This window comes from Cyprinodon variegatus, unplaced genomic scaffold, assembly GCF_000732505.1.
Source record: "Cyprinodon variegatus isolate N-32 unplaced genomic scaffold, C_variegatus-1.0 Scaffold432, whole genome shotgun sequence".
In the NCBI taxonomy this organism is placed as follows: Eukaryota; Metazoa; Chordata; class Actinopteri; order Cyprinodontiformes; family Cyprinodontidae; genus Cyprinodon; species Cyprinodon variegatus.
Window position 1 is genome coordinate 68,942 of NW_015150885.1, and position 25,135 is coordinate 94,076.

Genomic DNA, 25,135 nt, shown 5'->3' on the forward strand with positions numbered 1-25,135 from the left:
AACATACAAAGCACATGCAAAGAGAAAATACTAGCAGCAGTTGCAAAATAGCCCAGCAAAACAGAAGTGTTTCAGACTACTAGGTAGAGATACTATTAAACTAATTTGGGCCCCGCCCCTTAGTAAATATATAAAAAAGATGATTGGAGAGATTAAGTGTTTAAAAAAAGGTTCAACAGAAAACGTACTGTACCTTTTTTCGCTTCAAGTGTCCTCTGGGCGAGCTTCCCATTGTGTTTGTGCAACAAATCTGGTCTGTGGACTTAAATTTGTAGTAATATCCATGTGTGTAATATCCATATGTGTGGGTGATTTGATCTCCCCCTAGTGGTCTGGAGCACATTTGTTATGTGATACTACTTTTCAGGTTTTCTTAACTTGAATTTTTTTTTTTTTAAATACTTTCAGCTTTTTCCCCTTGCATTGATTTTGTATGTTAGCATAATTGATGTACTTGCAGTTGTTTTGTATTTGCAAGGCGTTTCCACATTTCTGTTCTCAATTCTTTCTGATTGTATTTATCCATATCAGCATTTTTCCTTCCTAGGTGTCTATTCCTCTGGTTTCATTTGACGTTTTCTAGACTAATTTTTGTGTTTGAAAATCGAATGTTTGTGTTTGCAGGACTTTTTGGATTTGCTATGAATGAATGCGTTTGCATGGTGTTTGTCAGTTACAAACTAGATGCTTTATGCACAACAAATGTGATATCTGGGTTTGCCGTTTGCCTCAAAAACAACACTTTCAGTTTTTCGTGCTTTTTCTTTTTTCTGTTTACGCACTTGAAACAGCTTGTTGAATTTGTTTACATTTATATATCATTTTTAAACTTACTCCACATTTTCCTCGCCTGGTTGAGCTGCAAAATAATAACAATCATAAAATGTTCCAAAGAAACCAAAAATATTGGCACCTGAAGAGTTTCTACACTTCATGTCTTTATTAGGTTTGTGAAGACAGTAGATATTTATCCATGTTAAGGTGCTCACAATAAGTAGGCTACTACAAGAAATCTTTCACCTCTCCATCCAACAAAATATGGAATGTTCAGGTGTTTACTCAGTCTTAGCATGGTAGCAAATACATTACATGTCTGAACCAAAATGCATGATAAACAAAGTGTTGCGTCACATAAAAGTATGCTCATAGAAAGCATTTTGTGCCCATCATAGTTGTGCATATTATTGTTACAGTAAACTTCACATTACATAGTATCATAAGTTACTTAATCTAAAGCTGCCTCATTGACATGGTAAAGAAATGTGAGGTTTTGTTTTCATCCTAAGCAGCAGCAGGAACCAGACTTTCAGAAGGTTTGAATAACATTTAATCAGTGAATCACAACAACATTACTTGGTTACATGATTGCACTAAAGTCAAACTTCAACCCAATTCCTTGAAGGCAAAATGGCCACGAATATATTTATGACTGTAACGGAACCCTTTTTGGGTTCACAATTATACTAAAAGCAGTTTTACAGCAGTTTTCTAAAACAGAAAAGATTATTTACTATACACAATAAAAGCCTCTCCATAAAAATGTAATAATAGATCTGTCACACGATATACTGCATGTTTGATTTACATATAGAAGTCGTTCATTGTGCAATAGGACATATTTGGCACAAAGGCAATATAACAGTAGACAATCTACACAAAAGTCACAACAGTGGGTTGAATTGACTGCTTTAGATAAGTTGTTTATTTAGTGAAGTGACGTCTGTGATGAATGCAACACAGTTAATAATAATTACATTTATTATATTTCAATTATTTATGTTTGTGTCTGTGTTGTGAAGTTTGCATATCCTTTTGCTATATGTAAAAATATATCTGAATTTAATTTTAATTGAGTCAGAGTGTGGTGGGATATTCTTCATGGCCAATATACAGGCATAGGGGAGGGGTAAGCCCTGGACACTTTTTAAACTTTTTAAACTAATAATCTTTTTAACTATAGTTAGTATAGTTACCTGCAATACATGTGTTTTTTTCTCAATTTTCTCTATTCTTTATGACATTTTTAATCTTTTCATCCTAGAAAAACTGGCAGTATAGGTTTAATGAGCTATTAATAAAGGGCCTTTCATTACGAGATTTTATTTTGTTCTTTTCCATATCCTTACACCGTCCACAACTCAACTTGAGCCTGCAAAGTCAATTTTAACTGTACAAAAAAACACCACACCAATTCTTCAATTTTTTTTGATACAGTGGCTTGTAAAAATGATTTTGCCACTTGTTTCTTGGTTTTTGCTTGATTTTTTTTTTTGTGGATCTCACACTTAAATGTTTGAAACAAAACAAAAAAAAAACAATCACAGAAGCAGTAAGACAACATGAATCCCATGCCACAATCTGAAGAAAATAAAGAACAGGTGAAAAAACGAAGCCACTAATATTTAGCTTTCGTTAAAAAGCTAATGAAGTATTTTAATGGGAAACCCCTCTTGAGAAAAAATTGAAATACATGTACAGCCTATAAATAACCTTTTATAATCCCCAGGAGGTTTGGAAAAATTACCCTCTGGACTGAAGAAACAAAAGTGGATTTTTTGAAAGGTATCTGGTGCAAGACTGACAAAGAAATTTAGAAAAACAGAAATAAAAGCAATGCTCTAACATGGCGGTGGGGTGTAATGGGTGTAATAATCTAGAATGGTTCATTTGTTTACTGTCCTGCTTGTTTCCTGCCTGTTCTGGAACTTTCTATAACTTTCCCAAATATCTTAAACCATTTTTTTTGCAGTATGATCTTGAATGTTCTGGTTAGTTCTGAATTTCTCTGGAAGTTTCTGATCCTTGCATTTTCCACAAAGTTCTAGAATATTCTACTGTATGTGAACATTGAGCATTACGTCATGCAGCCAGGTGGAGCTCTGAGCTGGTCACACTTGCTGGTTTGAACCTGTATTGTAGGCAACTGGTTTCTGTTAATAACAAATTCATCACTGAAGAACACCTGTGTCTGTGTAAGTAAACAAAAACCACAAAAGGAGAATCTCTGACTAACAGTTTGAACTTAATCACAAAATGAATTTGTGTCATTCTGTAGGACAATGCTCCAAACAACCTCCAGTAAAATCAAGTTTTTATTGAATACTTGAAGGGGAAATAAGAGTTTGGAAAAGCCAATTTAAAGCCAAGATATAAATCTGGTTTATGTCCAATCGCATAACATTAAATAGGCCTTTTATACTCAAATAACATTTCCTAATTAAAAAAAACAGTTTGACGCAGAGTGAGTCAAAAAATCTAGATTCCCCCAGAGTTATGTAAAACACTGATTGATGAAGCCAAAGGTAGAACAATCAGTTATGACATTTAGAGAGATATTACCTTTACCCATGGGGGAAGATTAATTTGAGTATATTTTATTTAATAAAAAAAAATAATTTGAAAATGGTGTCGTACATTTACTCAAGTTATCTTGATTTGATCTTAAAATATGTTTGATGATCTCAAACATTTAAGTGTGATTAAAATGATAAAAACGAGACATCTGTAAAAGGGGCAACCATCTCACCAAACATGCATTTGTTTGTTTTATTTATCTTTGATAGTTTTGCTTTTTTATTTTTCAAGTCACAATAACTAACAAGGTGCATCGAAGGTACAGTACCTTTCTACAGTTTTCAAACATGATGGTTGTAGAAGCATATACTTGTCTAGGAGCCCAAAAGATGAGCAAATTCTCACAGTACTGGTTTCTGATGTAAATACGGAATGACTCAAACATGCACCAAAGAAGCTGGCTGTGTCTTTTCGCTGTTGGTAACCAACTCATAATGGAAACGAATCTCCAATACAGAACATATTCCCTCTGCAAGACTGAGCTAAACAACATAGTGTTGTCATCAGCATACCTGGTGAAAATCTAATAAGAAGTGACAAATAATTGCACCTGCTGCTTTTCTATCTACCTGCAGCTGCCACCTGAGCTGCTGTGCTAACAATAACTTTTAGATCAAGGCAAAAAAAAAAAAAAAGATGTCTATCCCCTTCTTTAATATTACACACAATCTGAAAAATGATTTTGTCAGGATCTCTACTAATGAAAAAATACAATGTTATTGCTTACGTAAAGTTAAGTGATTAATGCCTTAGGCTCCATAAATCCAGCTAACAGTTAGCAGTTGATAACATATGATTCAAAACTCTCAGTTGATCTTAAAAAAAAGTAAAATAATTACTTCCAAATAGTTCAAGCATTGGATGTGTCTGTGCATTAACATCCAACATTTCTGTTTGCATTTTAAATTCTTATGTACATTTTTTGTAACTGATTCTCTTAGTAGCATCATCAAAATACAAGAAAAGATTAAATCCCCAAATTGCCTTCAATTAATTTCTTATCTCATATAATATTATAGTTAATGTATGTATATTTATGCACACAGTACTAAACTGACTCCGCCATCTGTTATTCTCTAAACAATAAAACATTTATTTTTCTTTTATAAATCATCTAATGTATTTGATATACTAATTTTAACATAGCTTTATGTAATCTATGAATAGATTTTTTTATTTATTTTTTTTTTACAATATTTCATTTTCTTTGTAAACAGGTTTATTTCTACATGAAAATGGCCCCATTTCAATTTCCTCACCTTGACGATGGGGTTTATTTCCATTTTGCATAACAAACAAGAATGCCACTGTGCTCTATTTCTTTCTTTTTTTGTTGGATGTGCAAATGTTTTAAAATACATACATCACTTTTGCTAAAGACAGGACTGACAGAAACACGCCAGGTTTACTATTATTAGTTGTGCATTACCAGAAAACACCTGTAAGCATAAATTTCAATATTCTTAAAAGGCAAATGGAGCATAAAGCAAAGCTTGAGGCTCGTTCTTGTTGGAGAACATGATCTGCAGATGTCTCTCACAGTTCAAGGCCCAGTCGCTCAATCTCCTCGATCAGGAAGTCGATGTCTGACCTGGTGGCTGCAGGGTTTGAGATCACCATGCGGAAGAAGTTGACTTTGTCTCCTTGCGGTTGGTAACCAACCATGGTGGTGCCGGACTCCATCATCAAAGCCTTGATCTTGGGAGCCACCTATATTGCAAATATTGTGCAGTTAGAAATTTATTCTAAAGTGCCTTAAGAAGGAGCAGACAACCCTTTAACTCTTTTCAAACCTTCTCATGTTAAAACCACAGGGATTAATCTCTACTAGCGCGATTTTAATTAGAGCGAAAAGAAAATTGTTCTTCACTGTGAAGAGGAGGGAAAATGACATTGATTTTCAAACTAAATTAAATGAGAGAGTAGAAAAGTGTGGTGAGTATTTCTATTTAGAAAATCCTAAATAAATCCATTTAAACTAATTGCCTTCTGAGGTTATCTAAACATAAAACAAGGTCCAATGATGTATAAACTATTCTCCAGCTTTTCTTTAAAGATCTCAAGGATTTGCTAGATACACTTTAGTTAACCAATAGGGTGGGTCAGTAAGAAAGCTGGGAAGAGATCTGAAGCATAAAACAATAATTCAAACATGCTGATATTTTTTGAATTTTTACGGAATAATTCAAACATCTCACACAGCACTTTTTAATCCATGATCTGAAAATGTAAAACAATTTGGCTCAACTTTAACCCTTATGAGCCTTAATGGGCTCTTTGGACCCGGTGGGATTTAATGACTTCGGCTAAAAGTTATCAAAGTTCTAGCAATATTTTCAAATGTAAAGGTCAAAAATAAAGCATTAGTACTTTTTTTTAACACTAATAATGAGTTTATTTTTTTGTCTTTGTTTTTCAACCTGCCTGCTTTATAAACATAATTTTCCATCAAATCTAAATGGGACATTAAAGAAAACATATGAATTCCTTTGTATGTAAGAGCTTGATCTTGTTTAACTCTAAAACTACTAGAAAATAAAAGACTGATATCCTAGAGGACAAACCTATCAAGAAAGTCTTTGGGATTTTATACAAATGCATTTCAAGCAAAAAAACAACATCCTTTCCGTCTTACAAGTTGTTCTCACATAAAATTGCCCTAAAGAGATACAATTTTTTCAAAATATAAAATGTATGACAGGTGTGAATTATTTTGCGTGGCTCTGTGAACCACTAAAAGACTTCTTTCCAATTGACATGTGAGTGTGTTCATGACTGAGCCATGTGTCAGGAGAGGAGTCTGCAAAGAGCCTTAATTTGCAGAGTAATGAGTCATTACCTTGTGCAGTCTCTCGCACTTCTCTTTGCCATCAGGCATGCCGCGAAGGCTCGGTGGAATGTACCAGAAGCAGACATTAGTGTGCTGTGGCTGATAAGAGAAAACATTTGAAACGGTGCTGCTTGTCACTGTGTCAGCAAAGTAAAATGATCTAATCAGTTCCAAAACCAGCGTAATCATGAATATGGCCTCATTAGGTAGATAAAAGCCTTTTGGAAATTGGAAGCATGGAAACAGCTTTAACCTTACCTCTGATTTGAAAACCATCTCAAATCCCTCTCTGTTTTTGATCCTGTCGTAGAGGTACATTGACAGATCCAAGCACTTATCAATGTGCTGCTCAAATCCTACGGTTCCCTAATTTTGTAGACAAAAGAAAAATGAAATCACATTCAGTTGTAAAATATGGGACAGTCTGACAATAAGCAAAATCAAATAAATTCTAACCTTAGCCTTCCACATGAGCCAGAACTTGAAGATATCAACATGGCGGCCACACTGAATGGCTTTATCCCCTGTGTCATATGAGACATCATACTGTTTGTCTTGCTGGAACAGGTAACCTGCACACATGGAGTTGCAGCCTTGTAATAGCCCCTGCAGAAAGAACAATGACAATAAGAGACAAACTGTAGCAAAGTGCACCACTTTCAACTTGGGTGATAACAGTAGTATCTGCACAGGTGGAAGAGTGGACAACAAAGACTTACCCTCTCTCTGACCAGAACGGCAGAGCACTGCAGTGGCACTCCCATCATCTTGTGAGGGTTCCAGGTAACAGAGTTTGCCCTGCAAAGATTTGGAAACAGTAATCACATCTGTGTGAGGGATGGAGTGAGTCAAGTAAGCAAAATCAACCATCAAACAAAAGACAAATTATAAGGACATGGTTTCAGTGAGAGCAACCTATAGATAATTAGTCCTTTAAAGAGGAAGAAGCTGAAGCCTTATTATGATTTATGCAACTAATTTGCATGATACGATGATGTTCCCTTAGTTTAAAAAAACACGTACAGCGTATAGCAGCATTTGTCGATGATTACCGGTCTGTTTAGAAAATGTATTTATTGTCATTGTCATTTTACAGTAGCTGATTTTTAGTAGTTGATGTAATCGTGAAGCACTTTGGTCAACTGTTTTTAAACGAGAAATTGAAAGAAGAAAAAGTATACATTATATAATTACAATAATGCTTCTCTTTCGTGTAATACAAATTCTGAATGTCCAGGCGAAATATGCATCTCTTACATTTTCAAAACTAAAAGCAAGCAGTGATCACAGTTGAGTGATTGGGTTTATGTCTTAAATCTAGCATTTAAATATTCTCCCTATAGATGAGAGATCTAATGCTTTGTGAAACATCTGACAGTGTTACATTTCTGAATATCTGATTTGGATTTCAGCCATGTATTAAAAATCACTTCTCTTCATGGATAGTATGCTAACTTTTTTTTTTTTCTACGTGTCAAATATGATTGCTTTGTAAAACGAAATCAGTGGCAGGAGCATCACACTTTAGAGACAATACATAAGACATATATGCTGCTGCTATAAAATCAATATAAATGTTACTCAAATGTTAACACAATGACCAGAAAGGTCCCTCCGACAGAGGGAATACCCCATTTTCTAATTTGTTCAGCCAATATTTGTTTCACCCACTGGTTTGTAATCATAGATTTATTTTATTTTTATTTTTTATTTTTTACAGTGTCCTGTCTGGCAATGTGGCAATAATAATAATTGTCTTGATGCCAAAAGAGCCCAACAGATTTTACTTTCACAAGTGGAGCAGTAGGGCTATTGCCATAGTGTTCTGCTTGTTTCATGCATATAAATTGCTTTATTATAATTATGCAGGGAGTTTTACAGATTATATGGACACTGCAATGTAAGTAGAACAGGAAAGAAAAAAAGAGAAAAAAGATGAAAGAAAGAGGAGATGATAAAACATTTTCAGTCTGCTTCATCACCTGCAAAGAGATGTAAAAAGAACAGCACAACCAACGGACATGGTACAAGACATACAATAAAGTAACACCTAGATACTCTCGCTGAAGTATAAGTAGTATAATTTAATCTGACATGTACTCTGTGTTACCTGAAGATAAGAATAACGGCTTTCTGTATGGAAGTGAATCTCTGAGTACCTGCTAATCATATATTTGATATAAAGCTTATGGACCAGTTTCTTATTAAGGGTGGAAAAAAAAGGGCCAAACAGAAGTGAAGTCCTGCCAATTTACGTGTACAATCTACATATGGGATATAAAAAATGAGGTCACTTCATTAAACCATATATAGTTTTTACTTAAAAATACCAAATGTTTCATATAATGTACTTTGTCATACTATTGTTTAAAACAAAACAAAGAAAAAAGCAAATCCTTTGTTCAGAATAAGACATTGTCTTCAAATGAATAAAATTCCAGGATTAAATTTACCTTTCCACTCCATTCAGTTTGTGTTTGTGTTTCCTGGACATCAACAAACCTCCTCCCCATGCAGCCTGCACAGTACAAAATGCTCTATTAGGATACCCCTAAAATTACTGATGAAAGTGGTGCAATGGATATTAAACATTTTATTTTGAGTTGTGATTAACATAATTATTCACTTACATCCACATGAAGCCATATGTTATACTTTTCACAGATGTCTGCGATCTCATTAATGGGGTCAAAAGCTCCATAGACAGTGGTACCGGCAGTGGCATTCACAAACATTGGAACATACCCCTGAAGGACAAAAGCAGGAGAGAAAAGGTGTCTGAGCTCTAGGTTCAGCTTTCTTTTTGGCTCAGAGTGACTTATGTCAAAGAGACGTGCAGAGAAAAAAAATTTTTAAAGAAGCCCATTTTTTGCATTGCATTTCTATTTCTTCTACTCTGTGCATCACAGAAATGACTTCCTGGTGAGGCATTTTAAAACTACTGTAGCATGATAATGTGAAGTGAGGGCAGCAGTGGTCCCATTAAAGGTGCCTCTCTGCCCTGGCGCACAAAGCTGGAGCTCATATGAGTGTTTCTGACTGTAGAAAGTAATGGACAGAGGGAAAGAAAAAGATTTCAGAGGTGATGTTAGAGGCCTACTTTTACCTTTTGCTTGGCCTCAATTACTTTTGCCTCCAGATCAGCAGGAATGACTCTCCCTCTGGAAAGAAAAATGGAGGCATCATTATAATTATCATAATTTTTGTTGTAATATTCTTTGCTGAACTTTAAGAGATCAAAGCTAAAACAAACCTCTCATCTGTGTTTAGAAGGATAAGGTTCTCTGTTCCAAAGCCTAGAGCTGCACTTGCTTTCTTGATAGAATAGTGGCTCTGCAGGAACAAAAAAACAAAAAAAATTACCAGTCACACATAATTAACCCACTTTAATGTAAGCTTAGGCCTATTTGCATAAGTTAAGATGATCAGGGATAATTTTGGACTAACATGCTCTGAAGTGAAGAGCACCAGCCGGGGTGCTGCTGCCATGCCTTTGGTTTTGACTTCAGGGAAGAACTTGTATCTGGCTATCATCACGCTGTACATGTTGGAGATGGCACCGCCTATAGAGTCCAACAGTGTGCATATTTACCATCATATGAACAGAAAGAGAAATTGCATTCTACCACAGTAAAGTAAAAGCAAGACAACATACTTTTGCTTACCACACAGTGTTGTATATGTCTTTTGCTCATTTTGCTCCCTTTTTGGCCTAAAATCCAGAGCTTGTCCACAACAGTGTAATCTCTTTTAGATTTTTGCCTCATGCTTCTGAAGTAGCGTATAGACAGATTTACAAACCTCTCATTGCTTTGTTTACTCTCTGCTTGACTGGTTTCAACAACGTTGGCTTTCCGATTAAACCTGGACTGTTAATGACTGAATTCATTCTGCATTTCATTTCTCATTTCTATGACCAGCAAAAAGATATCAACAGAAAAATGCATCGATAAGAGCAACTAAAACAGGCTTAAATCAATGGCAACCAGAATCAACCAATCTGTTTTACCTCTTTCTTGAAATGGAAACAGAACACCAAAATCAAAGCTTAAAGGAGTGTTTATACCGTTAAATGCAAGGTTTTTCTGGCATCTTCATGGGAGAAACCAAACTGAAACTGCATTAACACATTGAGAGTACAGGAAAACCAGCAGCTCAGGGCAAAATTTAGCAGTCTACTAGTAGCTCAAGAGCAAACAACACAAATTTGATGACAACAATGTTTAATTTCTAAAGGACAGGGTGCAGTGAAGGTGGCTGTTTATGTTAAAAGTGAGAAGCTAACACTGAGCAGAATGGGGGAGGGTTGGTTTCAGGTTCCCAGCATTTAATTAGGCGCTGAAACTCATTCCATAGAAATTCCAAGCAAGCAATCTCATCGGGATGCAGGCCAACATGTTAACAACTCACATTAAACAATAGACTATTGACCCAGAAGAGGGATGGTCAGGTTGTTTATTTGCATCTGACTTGGAATGCTCCCATAGGAGGAAGGGCCTCAACTAAAAGCTTCCAGAATTGACAAAAACTCCAGAATAGGTGTTGAAACGTATTCGCAAAATGCCTGCGTAAATTCTCAGTCATCCCAGCCATGGTAACCACAAAGCATGCTTAAGTTGGAAGGCAACCAGACTTTCGCTCAGTTTTTGAATACGTTTAGACACCTATCCAGGAGTCTTTGTCAATTCTGACAGTTCGCATCACAACAACCACTAGTTGGAGGGCTGATGTATTTAAGCAGCATGGAGATCACTTTTCCTGCACACATTCCAAATCAAATGCAAATAAAATAGCTACATTACCTACTGAAACATATACTTCCTGTTTATAGAACTTAGAAAAAGTTAGAAAACTGATTACAGAGGAGAAATTAATAATACAGAAATAATGTTAGGAAATCACTTGAAACATGTGGTTATCTAAACTGGGTGTTTATTTTGGCCCCAATAAGAATTAGCAGGAAGAACAACACTGCAAACACAGAGGAGAAAACAGAGACGCAAAAACATTATAATTCCATGTGTCAGGAATTACTGTGAAACTCAGAAGGATTTTGTCGCAATACAACATACTGGTTCATTTTCAAACTAAACAACAGACTCAAACAAAAACTGGTTCATCCTAAAGACAGAAAACCGAAACCCAAACTGAACAGTGTTGTTTATGTGAGTCTGTGCAGCAATGACCATACAGCCTCATATAACGGAGAACCTACACAACTACATGAACGCATGGCACAGCGAGTTACTCAACCCGCATTACAAGTGTTTCCATTAAAGATTTAACTGGCCTGGGACCTGTTTAGCTGGTCCCTGCTCAGGAGCAGTTCTAATCAATGTAAGAAAAGAAAAACAGGATGCAGTTCACTAGTTGGCCGTGGGAAAAATAGTTTTGTTTACTGAGAAAGTGAAGGGAAAGCATGAGCAACTAGAATGATATAGGGGACCTTAATCACCTTAATGACCGCATTGAGTCAAAGCAGAAATATAATTGTATTATTTGCAAATCAAGACCTAAATGGAAGTGCAACAGATACCATGCTTCGTGTTAGCTGGGTCTGTGGAAAAGGTGTGCGTTGGTTATGCTTTTACCTGGAGAAAATATTCCATCTCCCTCTCCATTGGGCCAGCCGATTATCTCCCGCATCTTTTTGAGTGTCAGCTGCTCCATTAGCACAAAAACAGGGGCGATCTCATAAGTGAACCTAGAGCAGACAAAATGATCACAAGTGGTAAAAATTCAACCTGTAGACTTTTCCTACAGAAAAAAACAGCACAGTTTTATGGCTTAAAGTAACACTGACTTCAACAAATCACAATGTCAGCATTAGGTTTATCATAGTACAGATATACAATGACTTCATGGGTAGGAACACCTCAAAAAGTTGTATCAACAGAAACTAAAGTGTGAAATTTCAGCTTAAGTGTGACACTGAAAAGACACTGCAAGCTGTATTGTACCTTCATCAATAAGAAAGTTGAAAAGGCTGTGTTTTAACAGTTAAATAACTTCCTAACAATGACCAGTTGCTTCCATGCCTTCCTCAGGCTTTCGTGCTCAAAGAACAGACTGCCTTTGTCAAAATGTTCAATGGTATCTGTGTGAAATGCAGACTGTGGAGCCACAGTGCTGGTATTATTGGACCCTGGTTCAACATTTGATACTGTTTAGGACTATTTTATTAGTGGTTGAAAAACTGTGGGGGCTTTTCTGATATAGCACTGGACTGTTTAAAAACATTTTTAAGAACATGTTTGTGTCAGTACATAACCCCATCAGAGACCACAAAATACATGAGGTGTTCCCCAAGGATCCATATTAGGTCCCCTCCAGGTCCATACACACAAGCTCCACATACACAGATTATAATACACAAAAGCATAGCTTACTAAATGCAAATAACACACCGGCTATATTATGATATCACCTGGTGACTATGAACTATTGTTGCACCAATACCAGTATCGGGCGGGGCCAAGATAATGCACTAAACTTGTGGTATCGGTGAGTACCAACAAATAGGGCACCGATACCATTTTGAGATCCAAAAGTTTATTCAACTATTGTCACCCATTCCAGGTAGGTAATAAAAAGTTCTACTGGATTCACTTTGTATTAATCTTTTTCCTGCTTCACAAAGGTAGGCAGCAGCTTGACAAAGCCATGATGGCAATTATTTTATTCATTCAAGTAGTATGCACACACACACATCAATTTCAAAGAGATGGTATTGGTATCAGCCAATAATGCAGAGCCGAGTCCAAAAAAATTGGCATCGGTGCAACACTACTATGAACCTGTTCAAGTGCTGGGTAAATGCATAGAGGAGACCAATGCATGGATGAGCCACATTTTCTGCAGCTTATTTTGGAACCAGAGGAAGAGCGTTCAATCGGCTGGAAATTTGGGTGTGTTGATGAACTCACACCTGTGCCTTTAGAGACAGCTTTATCACCTGAAGAAAATCTCCAGGATTAAGTGACTAATGTCTCAGCAACACCTTTATAAATTAATTCACGAGTTCAACGTTTGTAAAACTGATTACTTTAATGTTGTCTTCACAGGTCTGGCTAAGATGTTAATCAAACAGCTGCTGCTACCTGCATCCTCACTGAAACTAAGAAAGTGGAGCACAATGCCCCAGTGCTAAAATCTTCATACTCGCTCTCTCAGAGAGTCTCTCAGAGACAGGACTTTAAAGCACTTCTGTTAGTCTATAAATCACTGAAATGTTAGCTCCAAAATACATTACAGACTTGTTGTCCGTGTATCAACTGCCCAGACTTCTCAGGTCTTCTGGCTCAGATTTACTCTGCATACCCAGGACCATAACCAAACATGGACGAGCAGCTTTTAGCTCTTATGCTCCACAAACTGGAATACAATCCCAGAAAACTTTTAAAGCTCTGAAACCCTCAGTTGTTTTAATTCAAGATTAAAAACCATTTTATTCAGACTGGCCTTTGGCTGCACTAGTAGACAAAACTAGTTAAGTTTTTAATGCAACTTTTTAAAATTTTCTTTTGAATAATCAAACATTTTTTGTGATCATGTTATTTTCATTATCATTTTAGTCTTTAATTATTGGTGTTCATAAATGATTTAATCGCCTTTATACCGCTGCAATATACTTTTCCTTTTTTCATGTTCATTCCTTTGACCTGTTTAATCACTGAAATATTCTTTATAAATACACTTGCCTTCAGTTGCTAATAAAGTTATTTCATGTTCTTAGATGTATGTTTTGTGTTTTCATCTCTCTTTTTTTAATCAAAAGCTGATGAAAATCTCAAAGAATTACAATTTGTAACATACAGTTGTGTAATACATTAAATAATGATGTTTGTGATGATCTTTTTCCAAATATAATAAACCCTCCTAAAGATTACACAAACATTTTCAGTATTCGCAGCCACAATGTGATGAAGAAGACTGATTTTATTATTGCTTTCTTACTTTAAAATGCATCATTTAGTTAAAACCGAGCAGAACTGATAACAATGACCTGCTGTTATGCTCTCCAAGGAGCTCCAGGATTTTTTTTTTATCTCCTCAGAGCATATGGAGCTTGTTCAAATGAGACAAGCATTGTGAAGCCTCTCTGCAACACAGTCAATTTGAAATTACAGTACATGCAGACTCATCCATCTTTTCCAGACCAGTAGTACTCTAATTATATAACTACACCCTCCGTTCATGCAAATCAAGTAAATGAATCTAAGGAAGATTGCAGCACATCTGCCATGAAGCTCCACATTTTAAAGGCAGAAATGCAGACGTGCCATTCATTAATTTTACTGCACTCGTTCCTGCAGACAGGCTACAGTTACTCCGATTATAAGAGAGCGGAAAATGATTGTCAGGCTATTGGTGTCAGTCAATATTAATCTGCGATAATTATGAATGATGGAATAATTAATAAAAGTAAATTGGAATGTAAGCAACCTCCCACAGGTTCAAAGTGATGTTGCCACTTAGGGAAAGGATTTCATAGAGACGCAATTTTTATCTGATATTTCAAGAAAAGAAGCATTGAGTTTTTCACATTTTGTCACATTACAAATGAAAACCTCCTTGGCTGTAGTTTATTAGTAATTTACAACTAGATTTATCGCTCTGTTGTAGAATGGTGATATATCAAAGGTGTACCCTGGATCTGGCCACTGACTTCTAGAAATATATAGATCTCCCCCCCACACCCTCCTGTGTGACTCTGCTACGATAAGCCAGTATAGACAATGGTTATTTGATGCTTTTATATGATGTGTTCTTACACGGGAACAATAAATGTTGTAACCTGAAATTCTATAGCTGGTTTATCCAAAGTAAGGAAATATGTGACATTATTCACCTCAGTCCGATTTGGTTTCAGTTCTACCACTATCAGGTTCACTGAATGTGAACCTGATAGTGGTAGCATTATTCTGCCACCTCACGTGGAAGATTTTCAAGCTGGGTGGAGCAAATCCAGGACAGTACTGGTAGAAAACCCACCTGAGGCTGAAAGACACTTCAAACTGGGACTTATGTTTATGTCGGCTCCAAACCAGTGTTCTAAACCCTGCTGCTCTTTTAACTTCATGTTTTATATATTTTTCTTCACACTCAGCATGGGGATAAACAGTCATTTAAATATTATGTGCATAAGCAGAAACCACTCTAAAACTGTTAGGACAGTGAGAGTGGATCAGGGTTTACAAAGACTAAAAGACATGAAAAGTAAAGCAGTAATTATGAATATTTATAAACCTCCTCCATCCCTCTCCTTCCACTACTTTTAATGTACTACTATGAAGAAATATGAAAAGTGTGAGGGGTGTGAGAAGTTTTCCCAGATGCTTTAGTAGAGCTCAGAATCCCTCTAAGAGTGAAAAGTTTTTTTCTACTGTGTGAAAAGAATAATAATTTGTGGCCTCAATGTCCTAAACTGACTGGGTGTTATTTTTTTTTTCTTAAAGTCAATTACAGTAAAAGAAAACCCATCCACTCAATCATTAACCCTTATTATTAAAGGTTAATGCATATATACAAGTAAGTAAGCAGCTGTTTAACTGTGGCTAATTTACTGTGAAAAACAGCTTTTCAAAAGGACAAAAATCAAACATTTCAAGTATATGCTTTTGTGTTAACTGGATGTTTATGTCTGCTTTTGTTTTGCTAAAAATCCCTCAATTGATGAAAGATCCATTGAATTAAGAGTAATTTCTGCAGGACTGCCTAAGTATTCTGCTTTATTTTGTTATTTCTCTTATAGGCATTGAATAAAGCTTTTATGCCCCAGGATCTTAACAACTCCTGTGTTTCAGCTTTACAACATACTGTAGTTGATAGTTTGATTTAGCGATCAGAGAGTTAAAGCCATAAAGGGTGAACAATATAGAAATAAATCTAAGGTTTATGGTATTGATCTCAGTCTGTAGGACCTCTGGGAACCCTGAGCTGACGTTATACCTACATTCATGCACTGGATGGTGTCTGTTTATGGGGTACATTGCTGCAAAGTGCATCCACAATGAAGACCACCAGTATAGCTAAATCAAGCATTTTGTGATTAACTGCAACACGAAATGAATAAAGGGAAATAATTAGTATAAAAACAGGATTTATTGCAGGAGAGGAAACCTCTCATAGAGACCAAGGGACACAGCTACATTATGTACATGTAGCCCAAAGTGAGCTGACAAGTTTTTCTATCCTGAGCATTGTTATGTCACAGGAGAATTAGCATAACAAGAAACAAAGACACCATGTAAACGCTGAATGCTAATCAATATGCAATTTACTTTGCCTGTGGGGTTGAATTATGCGGCAACCCCCCTAAAAGCACAGGCTAGTATCGACAACAGTGCGTGGGCGTAACTATACTAATGTTCTCGTTTATGTTCTTTTATCTCTTTGCAGGATTGACAGTCCATTAGGGAGTTCTGGGTTTTTCTTCAGCCAAAGGCAGTAATTACTGTCCATCACTTCAACTATTCCTGCAGCTGATAATATCTCCACTTCATGGATCATTGGAAAGCAAATGGGAACAAATACAGAGTGATTTATTCCAACTGTACTTACATATTAGTGTTGGATGTGGAAGTGAGCCACTCGCCTGCCAAGCCTACGATGTCTAATCCAGTGGACAGCTGGTTAAAGAACCTGGGGTGTCCTGCAGGTGATAAAGAGAAAACACTTAACCATCTGTGAATTAAAAGAAGCCATCGAACAGGGGCGTTCTCAGCATTCCTACCTGTTCTCACTCCATATTTCAGAGTATCCCTGCAATCCACTAGAATTTGCTCCAGAGACTCTGGCTGGTCAGAGAGCTCCAGGTTGAAGCCCTCCATGCCCTCCAACAGCTGGTGAGGATGGTGGAAGTCAAGGACCTTGGTGGATCTATCAAAGGTCTTCCGGATGTAGCTGGTGAGGATTTCAACAACCTCCAGCAAGAACTGCATGGTTGGCTCCTCTCCATTTTTTGAAGGTAGCAGATCTGCAAAAAGGAAAGGACTTGAATTCAGTTCAGGTAGTGACTTTGAAGCACAGACGTGTTCAATTTATATGTACTGACAAAATATATATTCAGCTCAATCTAGTTCATAGACATATAGTAAAAGAATAGCATATAAAAATTAAGTTATAATAAAAGATAGTAATAACAATTGCACTTAATTGACCTCACATTGAAGAAATTTACCTCTGCTTTTAACCCATCCCCTTGGGGAGCAGTGGGCTGCCATCGTGGGGTGCCTTGGCAGCTATGTGGGGTTAAGGGTTTTGCTCAGAGAACCAGAGTGGCAGTCTGTGGGAGTGGGGCTGAACTCAGAACCTCAAGAAGCTCTGTGCCCTAACCACTCCCCACCTTAAATGCATTCTTTGTGTATTCTGGCATGTATTGAAAAACCCTTGTAAACTGGTTCATTTGGAACCTCCATTCTAGTCTATTGCAGTCTCGATTCTGGTATTGACTCCTCTGAAACTCTACACCTTTCTAAAAACTGAACAGCTCCCTTGTCCTGTGGAAAAATACTATCCTTGAGGCACTGCTCTGTGATTGCCATGTGTTATTATATTACTGGGGTACTCTGGGTGATGTTTCACTTCTTTCGTTTCCATACCTGTATTTTTGCTTGTAGAAACGAAAGTCTATCTTTGGTCAGATCAGAACACTTTTTGTGATTGCTGTAGACCATCCATGGCATGCAGCAAACTGCATTAATAACTTCTTTCAACAAATGCTTCCTCTTGAGCAGTCTGCAGTGAGGTGTTCCCCTCAACAGATTCTTCCAGAACTTTCCAGCAGAATGAATGAATCCCATTGATGTTGCATTTAAAGGCTGAACTTGACTCTTTTTGTCAGATATGAGAATGAGATGGCTAAATTCAGTTCCAAAGCACACTGTTTAGATTTTAGTCATAAAAAAAGTATTAAAATGTATCTTATTTTTTTATTGATTCATATATTGCATCTACTAAACATCAACATGTGCTTCAGCAGCATCACAGCCTTTATGTTTTGTTTATCCATCTTTGTAACTTTGATTGCACCAGCTTAATAAGAAATGCCAGTAAATGCAACAAGTCCCGATGCTTAAATCTTTTTTAAAAGGCTTTAAGATACTTTGCAGAAACTTACCTCTGGCATAAAGGTTGGAGAAGTCGGTCTCAGTCCGCCTGAAATGCGCATCTCCTCCTGCGTTATCACAGGCCATCAGGTTTTTAGCCGTGCGCTCCTTCAAGGAGCCCACAGTCCTGCCCCTCTCCTCCAGACTGTTGTTCTTCTGCAGAAACCCTGAACGATCACAAGTAGGAGACGTGTCCGAAGGATGGCCAAACATGCCCAAACAGGACAGGAATGTGTAAAAAGGCAGAAAAAGAGCTCAGAGAAACGTGTTTTTTCCTGCTTTTTAAAAAAAAAAAAAAGATCTTCTCCCCCCTGCTCTCCGAAGTGGTCTATTTTCAGAGTGAGCCATCCGTCCCCTATTTATATGCTGGAGGTGGAGGGGGAGGGGGCTCAGGAAGGTTAGCCCCGCGGTGACATCAGCACCAAACTCCAGTCAAGCAAAAACAGACCGCTGTCATGTACAGGCTGTAAATCCCCATTAAAGCGTGAGATTTTTCACAGCAGCTGGCAGTGGGGAGCCCAACAGGCTATATAAGGAAAAACCACAGGAGCGCCTTTCAGCAGGCCTTTTGGAGTCTATCATCAAGATAATAAAAGAATACAATCTATAAAATGTTAAAGTTCTGCATAATTTTGCTTTATTATAATTTTAATATTTTTTTTTATAATTGTGTGATGGTGAAGATTCTCAGTCATCCAGGTCATAGTTATTCCAAAAAAAGTAAAAAAAACAAAAAAACTTTGGAAATAAAGTCCAGTGGGTTGTTTTTTTAAACCTTTTTTGAATTAAAATTTTATTTACTTTTTGCTTATTTTGTTGTGATTGACATTTTATATCATTTAAGGTAGCCTGATTAATGGCCTTAATAGAGAGCAGAAAGCTGCGCAGCGCACTGGTGCGTGATGCGCAACATGCAGCGCGTCTTTGATTGGCTAGAGAGAGACTGGAAATAAACTTTTAAAGCGGAAATTGACTAATTCTATCAATATAATTTTGCTCTGTCATTTCTTCCCCTCAAGACTCAGTGGATAAACCCGGATGCGTTTTCATTGTGTTTGAAATGCTCTACAGTTAAATTATTTTTTCGTTTATATATATATATATATATATATATATATATATATATATATATATATATATATATATATATATATATATATATATTCGTCACAAGTAGTGACAACTACACTGCAAAAACGTTCTAGAAATGAGCAAAAATGGCTTAAATTAAGTGTATTTAGATAATATGCTTTTGAAATAGGACGATGAAATTGTTTTTTTCTTATTTTAAATGTAAATTGTCTTGTTCCATTGGCAAAGTGTCTCACTTACCTCCTCGTTTCAAGAAAAAAGCACTTATTGCAAGAAAAAAATGACTTATTTAGATTTCATTTTTTTGCAGTGTAGTGAGTAGCCTAGAGTAAGGCAGCACAAGAAACGTGCTGCCAAACACAAAAACTGTAGAATTTTTTTTCACTTTGTTGCTAAATCTGAAGATTTTTTTTTTCAGGGCAAAATTATCAGGATTTCTTTTTTGTTTAACTTTTGTGAAGCTACCTCATACTGCTGCAGGTTCGCAGTGTAATTCATTACAGTTATATGAGAATGGGAACATTAACAGGATGCTTAAAATGTGAGCCATTTTTTATTATTTGATTCATTTAATTCAAAAAGTATATAGGCTATTCTTCCTTGATAAATGCACGGTCTTCCACAGAATAGAGGAAAAGCTAAAGGGAGTTTAATGTGTTTTGTTTTGGGGGGAAATTGATGTTTAATTCGAACTGGAGAAATCTGGAGCCCTTTGCTTAAACTTAACATTATATTAAAATTAACACACAGGAGGTACTTCATAAATGGCATTTGACTGCAATTATTTCAAAGATAAACGATGTTTGGTGTATCATTTTACAAAATTAAATAACAAAATTATAACTTACCACAGATCTTCATTCCCAATTTCCTGGTACATCCATGAGCAACTCCACACCACGCATCATAACCTGACATTATTTATAGGGGAAATAATGTCTTTTAGAAATATACTCTCCTTATAATCATTACGTTTTGGACTTGCTTATTATATGGAAATGTGCGTGAGATCCAGTGATACAGCATGCAGGAAAAATAATTATATTTTTAAGATTAGCATTATTGCATTTATCAGGATTTCCCTGCATGGTCAACCGTGCGTCACCCGTTCATCATCCACGGGCCTTCTACATTAATTAGACGTTAAAGAAGGGACCAGCTTGCTGGACTGTTAGTGCAAAAATGCTGGTTAAAAAAAAGGGGCTTCTGCAGACATCAGGCGTCTGGTTGATGACAGATAGAGAATTACTGCGTTATCAGGGGCTTCCAGAGGGGATGGGGCACCTTGGATGGAAAGCAAAAGACACAATTCTCAATAGAATGCTATTTCAGGGAGGGGTGGGGGAGGATTTGGTGATCATTTCTATTCCCACATCCCATTTTAACCCTTGCCTCGGACCATTAGACAGATCATTGCCCCAACTGCTCAGCGCACCTTGACAGATTTTTCCCCAAAAAGCTGCAGATGGGTGAACGGATCAGACCGGGAAATTCATTTTGGGCGCAAAAGTAGTCAGATAAATGAAGGGCTTAATTATTGTCAGAAAAAAAGAGATAGGGAAATTAATATGCGTCATATTCTCTTAAAAATTCAAATAATATAATATCTCTTATGCATGACCAAATAAAAAAAATATTTCAAATTATCCTCGATATTTAAATTATTATTGTATTTTTTTAAAAAGCTTTAGGCGACTGATAACAAAAGCCTGGCAGAGCTGAGTGGTCTCTTTCTCTTTCCATCTTGTCCCAAAAGCTACAATGCTCTAGAGAGCCATTAGAGTCCGTTTAATGTGACTGAATTAGCTGGCAATCAGGGGCACCTTCATTCAATGATGCAGAGTGCATCCATTATAATGAATGAATGAAGAATAATAATAATGATAATAATAATAATAATAATTCTAGTAATAATAATGCCTCCAGGGTATGTTTTGTCTGCCACCAAGGAGGCAGTGAATTGTAGCAATAGACTTTTACCCCCGCCCTCTTTTCCTCCCTCTATCCCCCCCAACCCAACACACACACACACACCCGCCCCCCATCGACGAAAATGATTAATGGCTGATGGCCACAAAGTAAATAGCACAAGTGAAAAAAAGCATTTTATCGCTGATGGACCTACTTGAGCCCGGCGGCCGTAAATTTGTCGAGTTGGGATCCGCTCCTGCGACGGAGGAAGAGGAGGAGGAAGAAGGTGCAGACGCCGCCATCACTCCCAGAGACCCTGAGCCAGAGTCAAGAAAGCCTGGTGACTTTTCTATCTCTCTCTTTTTTCCCTTTTTCTCTTCCCTGCTTCTTTTAAAGCTGAAAGGGAAGGATAATGGTTAGTAAAATATCCCCAAATAAATATGAATCACTCAAAAAAACAAGATGATCATATTGAACAAGGACACATTCCGCCTCAGAAGTTGAGAATCCAAAATGCAAAATGCAATACAACAAAAAGTGCATGTCAGAAACCGTTATTTGAAATAATAAATCCTCGTTTTAATGACCTAATGTTCACTCATAGACACGTGTTTAATATTTCCAATCACAGTCATCTGGTCATCTTGACGTCTTCAATAATTGAAAATAAAAATAAGAATACAACAGAGGCAAAAGGCAAAGGAAGGTTATTAAAACATTACAATCATTTCACTCTCTGTGCCTTTAATGGAATGGTCCTAAAGCCTCTGAATGACAAAAGACTGGTTCAAGGTTATTTCGGGTTATAGGTAAAAAAAATAAAAAAATAAAAACCTAATAATTTAATTTGTTTTCTTTTGTTTTGTTTTCAGAAACAAGGAACTTATGTAGCATAAAAAGACAGCAAATCTGTACAAACACCAGACAAACAACCAGTTACCATCTATTAAAAGGAGTAGAAGGGGAAAAAAAAACACCTGTTAGAGCATCTCTGGTAAATGAGCTGCTTCAGTTTTCAATGTTCCAACTCCAAAATGTATAAGCCCACTTACCGTGGTGAAAAGTGTCCAGGTGACCAAGTGCAGTACCCCCCCAAAAATGAAAAAAGTGTGAATTTACAGCCAAAATAAATCCTGAAGGAGAGCTCCCACTACACCGAGGCAAGGAAGAGGAGAAAAGCTGAGCTCCAGTTTTCCCATAGATCCCACTCAAGGTGACCCCGATCACCAGTAGAGATAGAGCTTTGAATTCCTTTTATTCTAAGGAAGTAAACAATTTTTGGTTTTTGTATAGGCGCACCGGTGAATCACAGCAATGAGCTCTGGAGCAGCACCTGAAGCTGCTTCGGTGCAGCAAAGGCAGCTGTTTGCAGACTGTCTGCGCGCTTGGTTCCAAATGGCGCCGCTTTCGGCCCCAAAGTGCGACTTTCCCCGGAGTGATGATTGCTTTCTATTAAGGTCTGATTGTGCTCCTGGTCACGGACATGATGTTTGGTGCTAGATGGAAAAAAACACACTACGTGAGGAGGGATGAGGGTAGAAGAAGGAGGGAGGAGGGAGGAGATTTGGTTTTGTTCTGGGGAGGGGGGGTATGAGAGAAAGCACCCAAATATGATTTAATTAGGGCAATTTGTGTAAATGCATCCTCTCTGAAAACTTTTATTTCATTTTTTTCAACAATATCGGAATAGTTCATAATCATTCAACTTGATATGAACATGCGCCTAATTATTTTGCGCCCGTCACATCTTATTTCCATTCTTCAACTGCAGACCGACAGGTGTTGATATAACCTGCGACACATCCAATGAGCAGGACAAAATGTGTCCACAAGGTGGCAGTGAGAACCCAGAAATGATTCAGGTAGGAGCACAAGTGGGCCACTCTATTAAAAAAAAAAAAGGAACACCTTCACGGATCTAATTATACAACTGAGGATTAATCTGGAACGCCTCTGCTGCACGCGTGACGACAGGGACACTAGTGGACACAAAACCTAACGCATGAAAAGATCACACACTCGCAGTTTAGCGGTGATTTGTTGCCTCAGTTGGAGATAAATCGAGTTAGAGGCCGATTAAAAAGGTCGAGTCACATGTTGAGCTGCACACCGTAGTTAAAACCGGGGATAGATGGTTGGGGTTTCAGCACTGGACAGCTCCATTAAACTCTCCCATTCAGGACATTCAGGCTTGTCCACGCTGTTTACCTGCTGTGAGACACTCAGGTGTTGCAGTTTCAGAGCTAATTTGGCAAATAATGTATTTAGATTGGTTTAGAGTCTGCAACACGAAAGACTTGATTGTTATGTAAACAGAAACTAAGCTAACCAGAAAAACTGGGAAACAGGATGGAAACAGGCTTACTCAAGTAAAAATGGAAAAGTACAAAAGTCTTTCTTTATTCAGTTAAACACTGTAATTCTCCCTTATGTCTCAGTAGCCCTGATAATGAAGACGTAATAATCACTTGGACGTTTGGCAGATACGTTTGAAAGTAATTGGAGATCCATATAGAATATTAATAAACATTATTCATTATTATTTTTTTCTCCGACATTCCTGTTCATTGAAAGATAAAACATATTAAAGAGCACAGGAACACGTATAATACAGTTTTAATCATACATACAGAGACCCACTGCTCAGATGAGAGACTTTTTCTCAGGGAGGGACAGGATCAGGTGATCAGATGATAATGATCCCAGATGGAAAACCACCACCAGGGCAGAAGACTTCAGATTGAGGCAGAGGTTCTTGACCCTAAACACAGATCCTGTCTGTTGCAAAATCTACCTGATCTGAGCTTGATTTTATTTTTAAGGAACAATAAGCAGGTATTCTAGTCTAGATACTCAAAGCTGGAAATTGTCATAAAATTTTATTTCCAAACGTGTTAAAATAAATGGGCTAAACTCAGATGCATGCAAAATTTTTCCCTTTTTTTAATTTGTAAAATATTTTGAAGAGCAACCATCATTATGGTGTAACAATACTTTGTAACATAATTCTGAAAACAAAACGACTCATCAGTGGGCTGAGTTTGAAATTTTATTTTACTCCGTTGCTCTTCTTTTAGAATCATTTATAGAGAATTTAATTAAATATTTAAAAGAAAACAAGACATTTAAATTTACATTAAAATATGTTTATTATGTATGAAGTTTAAATGAACTCTGATCCCTCCAGTTCATAGGTCAATATTGGTAGCCCTCTCTATGACTCAGTAACCACAAAGTAGCCCTCAGGAAATGTTGGTGGCCCCCATTGTAACTTGTAAATAAAAGACTAAGCATATCTTGATAAGAACTCATTGTGGACTAAATTTTAACGATTAATTTTTTTGCTGCTCTTGCAGCTCTACAGTGGTAGCCATTCAAAATTTCCCCACTTTCCTTGATGGGCCCTTGGCTGATCTTCCTTGGTCCCTTACAATTCCTTTTTAAACATCAATCTTTGTACTAAATCAATAACTTTGTACAAAAATATTATTTCTGTCATGATTATCATATTTGTGGACAATAATATCTAAAGAGAAGCACCTTCTCCTGGTCGCCTGGTCGGACCCTGTAATACAGTGAAAGGATGGTTCAATGTAAAAAAAAAATGCAGGTCCAGGAAGGGGGGGGTGTTCTGTACACCAGATGGCTGGAAGTTGGAGGGGATTTTGCTGGGAGTTGCAGGGAAGTGGTCTTCCATTTGGCTGGAGTTTGAGGGCGAAGGGTCATTTTGAACGGCTGCTACTGTATGCACAATTTGGTGCTCTAGTCACAGATGCAGGTTAAAACATTTGCATTAAACAATATGAATCATATTCAAATAGAGAAATGCATGCCTATT

General features: G+C 37.0%; 1 protein-coding gene across 2 annotated transcripts; it reads right to left on the reverse strand.

The window, feature by feature from the left end:
* Positions 1–1,998: 1,998 nt before the first annotated feature.
* Positions 1,999–22,788, reverse strand: gad1 (glutamate decarboxylase 1). Of its 2 annotated transcripts, XM_015388701.1 has the most exons (17): positions 22,350–22,788; positions 21,512–21,613; positions 20,235–20,297; positions 18,306–18,461; positions 16,920–17,162; positions 16,748–16,838; positions 11,776–11,888; positions 9,632–9,747; positions 9,438–9,517; positions 9,291–9,345; positions 8,815–8,931; positions 8,638–8,702; positions 6,904–6,982; positions 6,641–6,790; positions 6,443–6,550; positions 6,194–6,283; positions 1,999–5,064 (listed from the first exon to the last, which is right to left on the reverse strand). In XM_015388701.1, exons 2-17 carry the CDS (start codon positions 21,597–21,599, stop codon positions 4,891–4,893), a joined length of 1,788 nt encoding a protein of 595 aa, XP_015244187.1. In that variant the 5' UTR covers positions 21,600–21,613; positions 22,350–22,788; the 3' UTR covers positions 1,999–4,890. The 2 variants fall into 2 exon arrangements, with proteins under 2 accessions (XP_015244187.1, XP_015244186.1); XM_015388700.1 differs by lacking the exon at positions 22,350–22,788 and having other exon boundaries at positions 21,512–21,693.
* Positions 22,789–25,135: the final 2,347 nt, after the last annotated feature.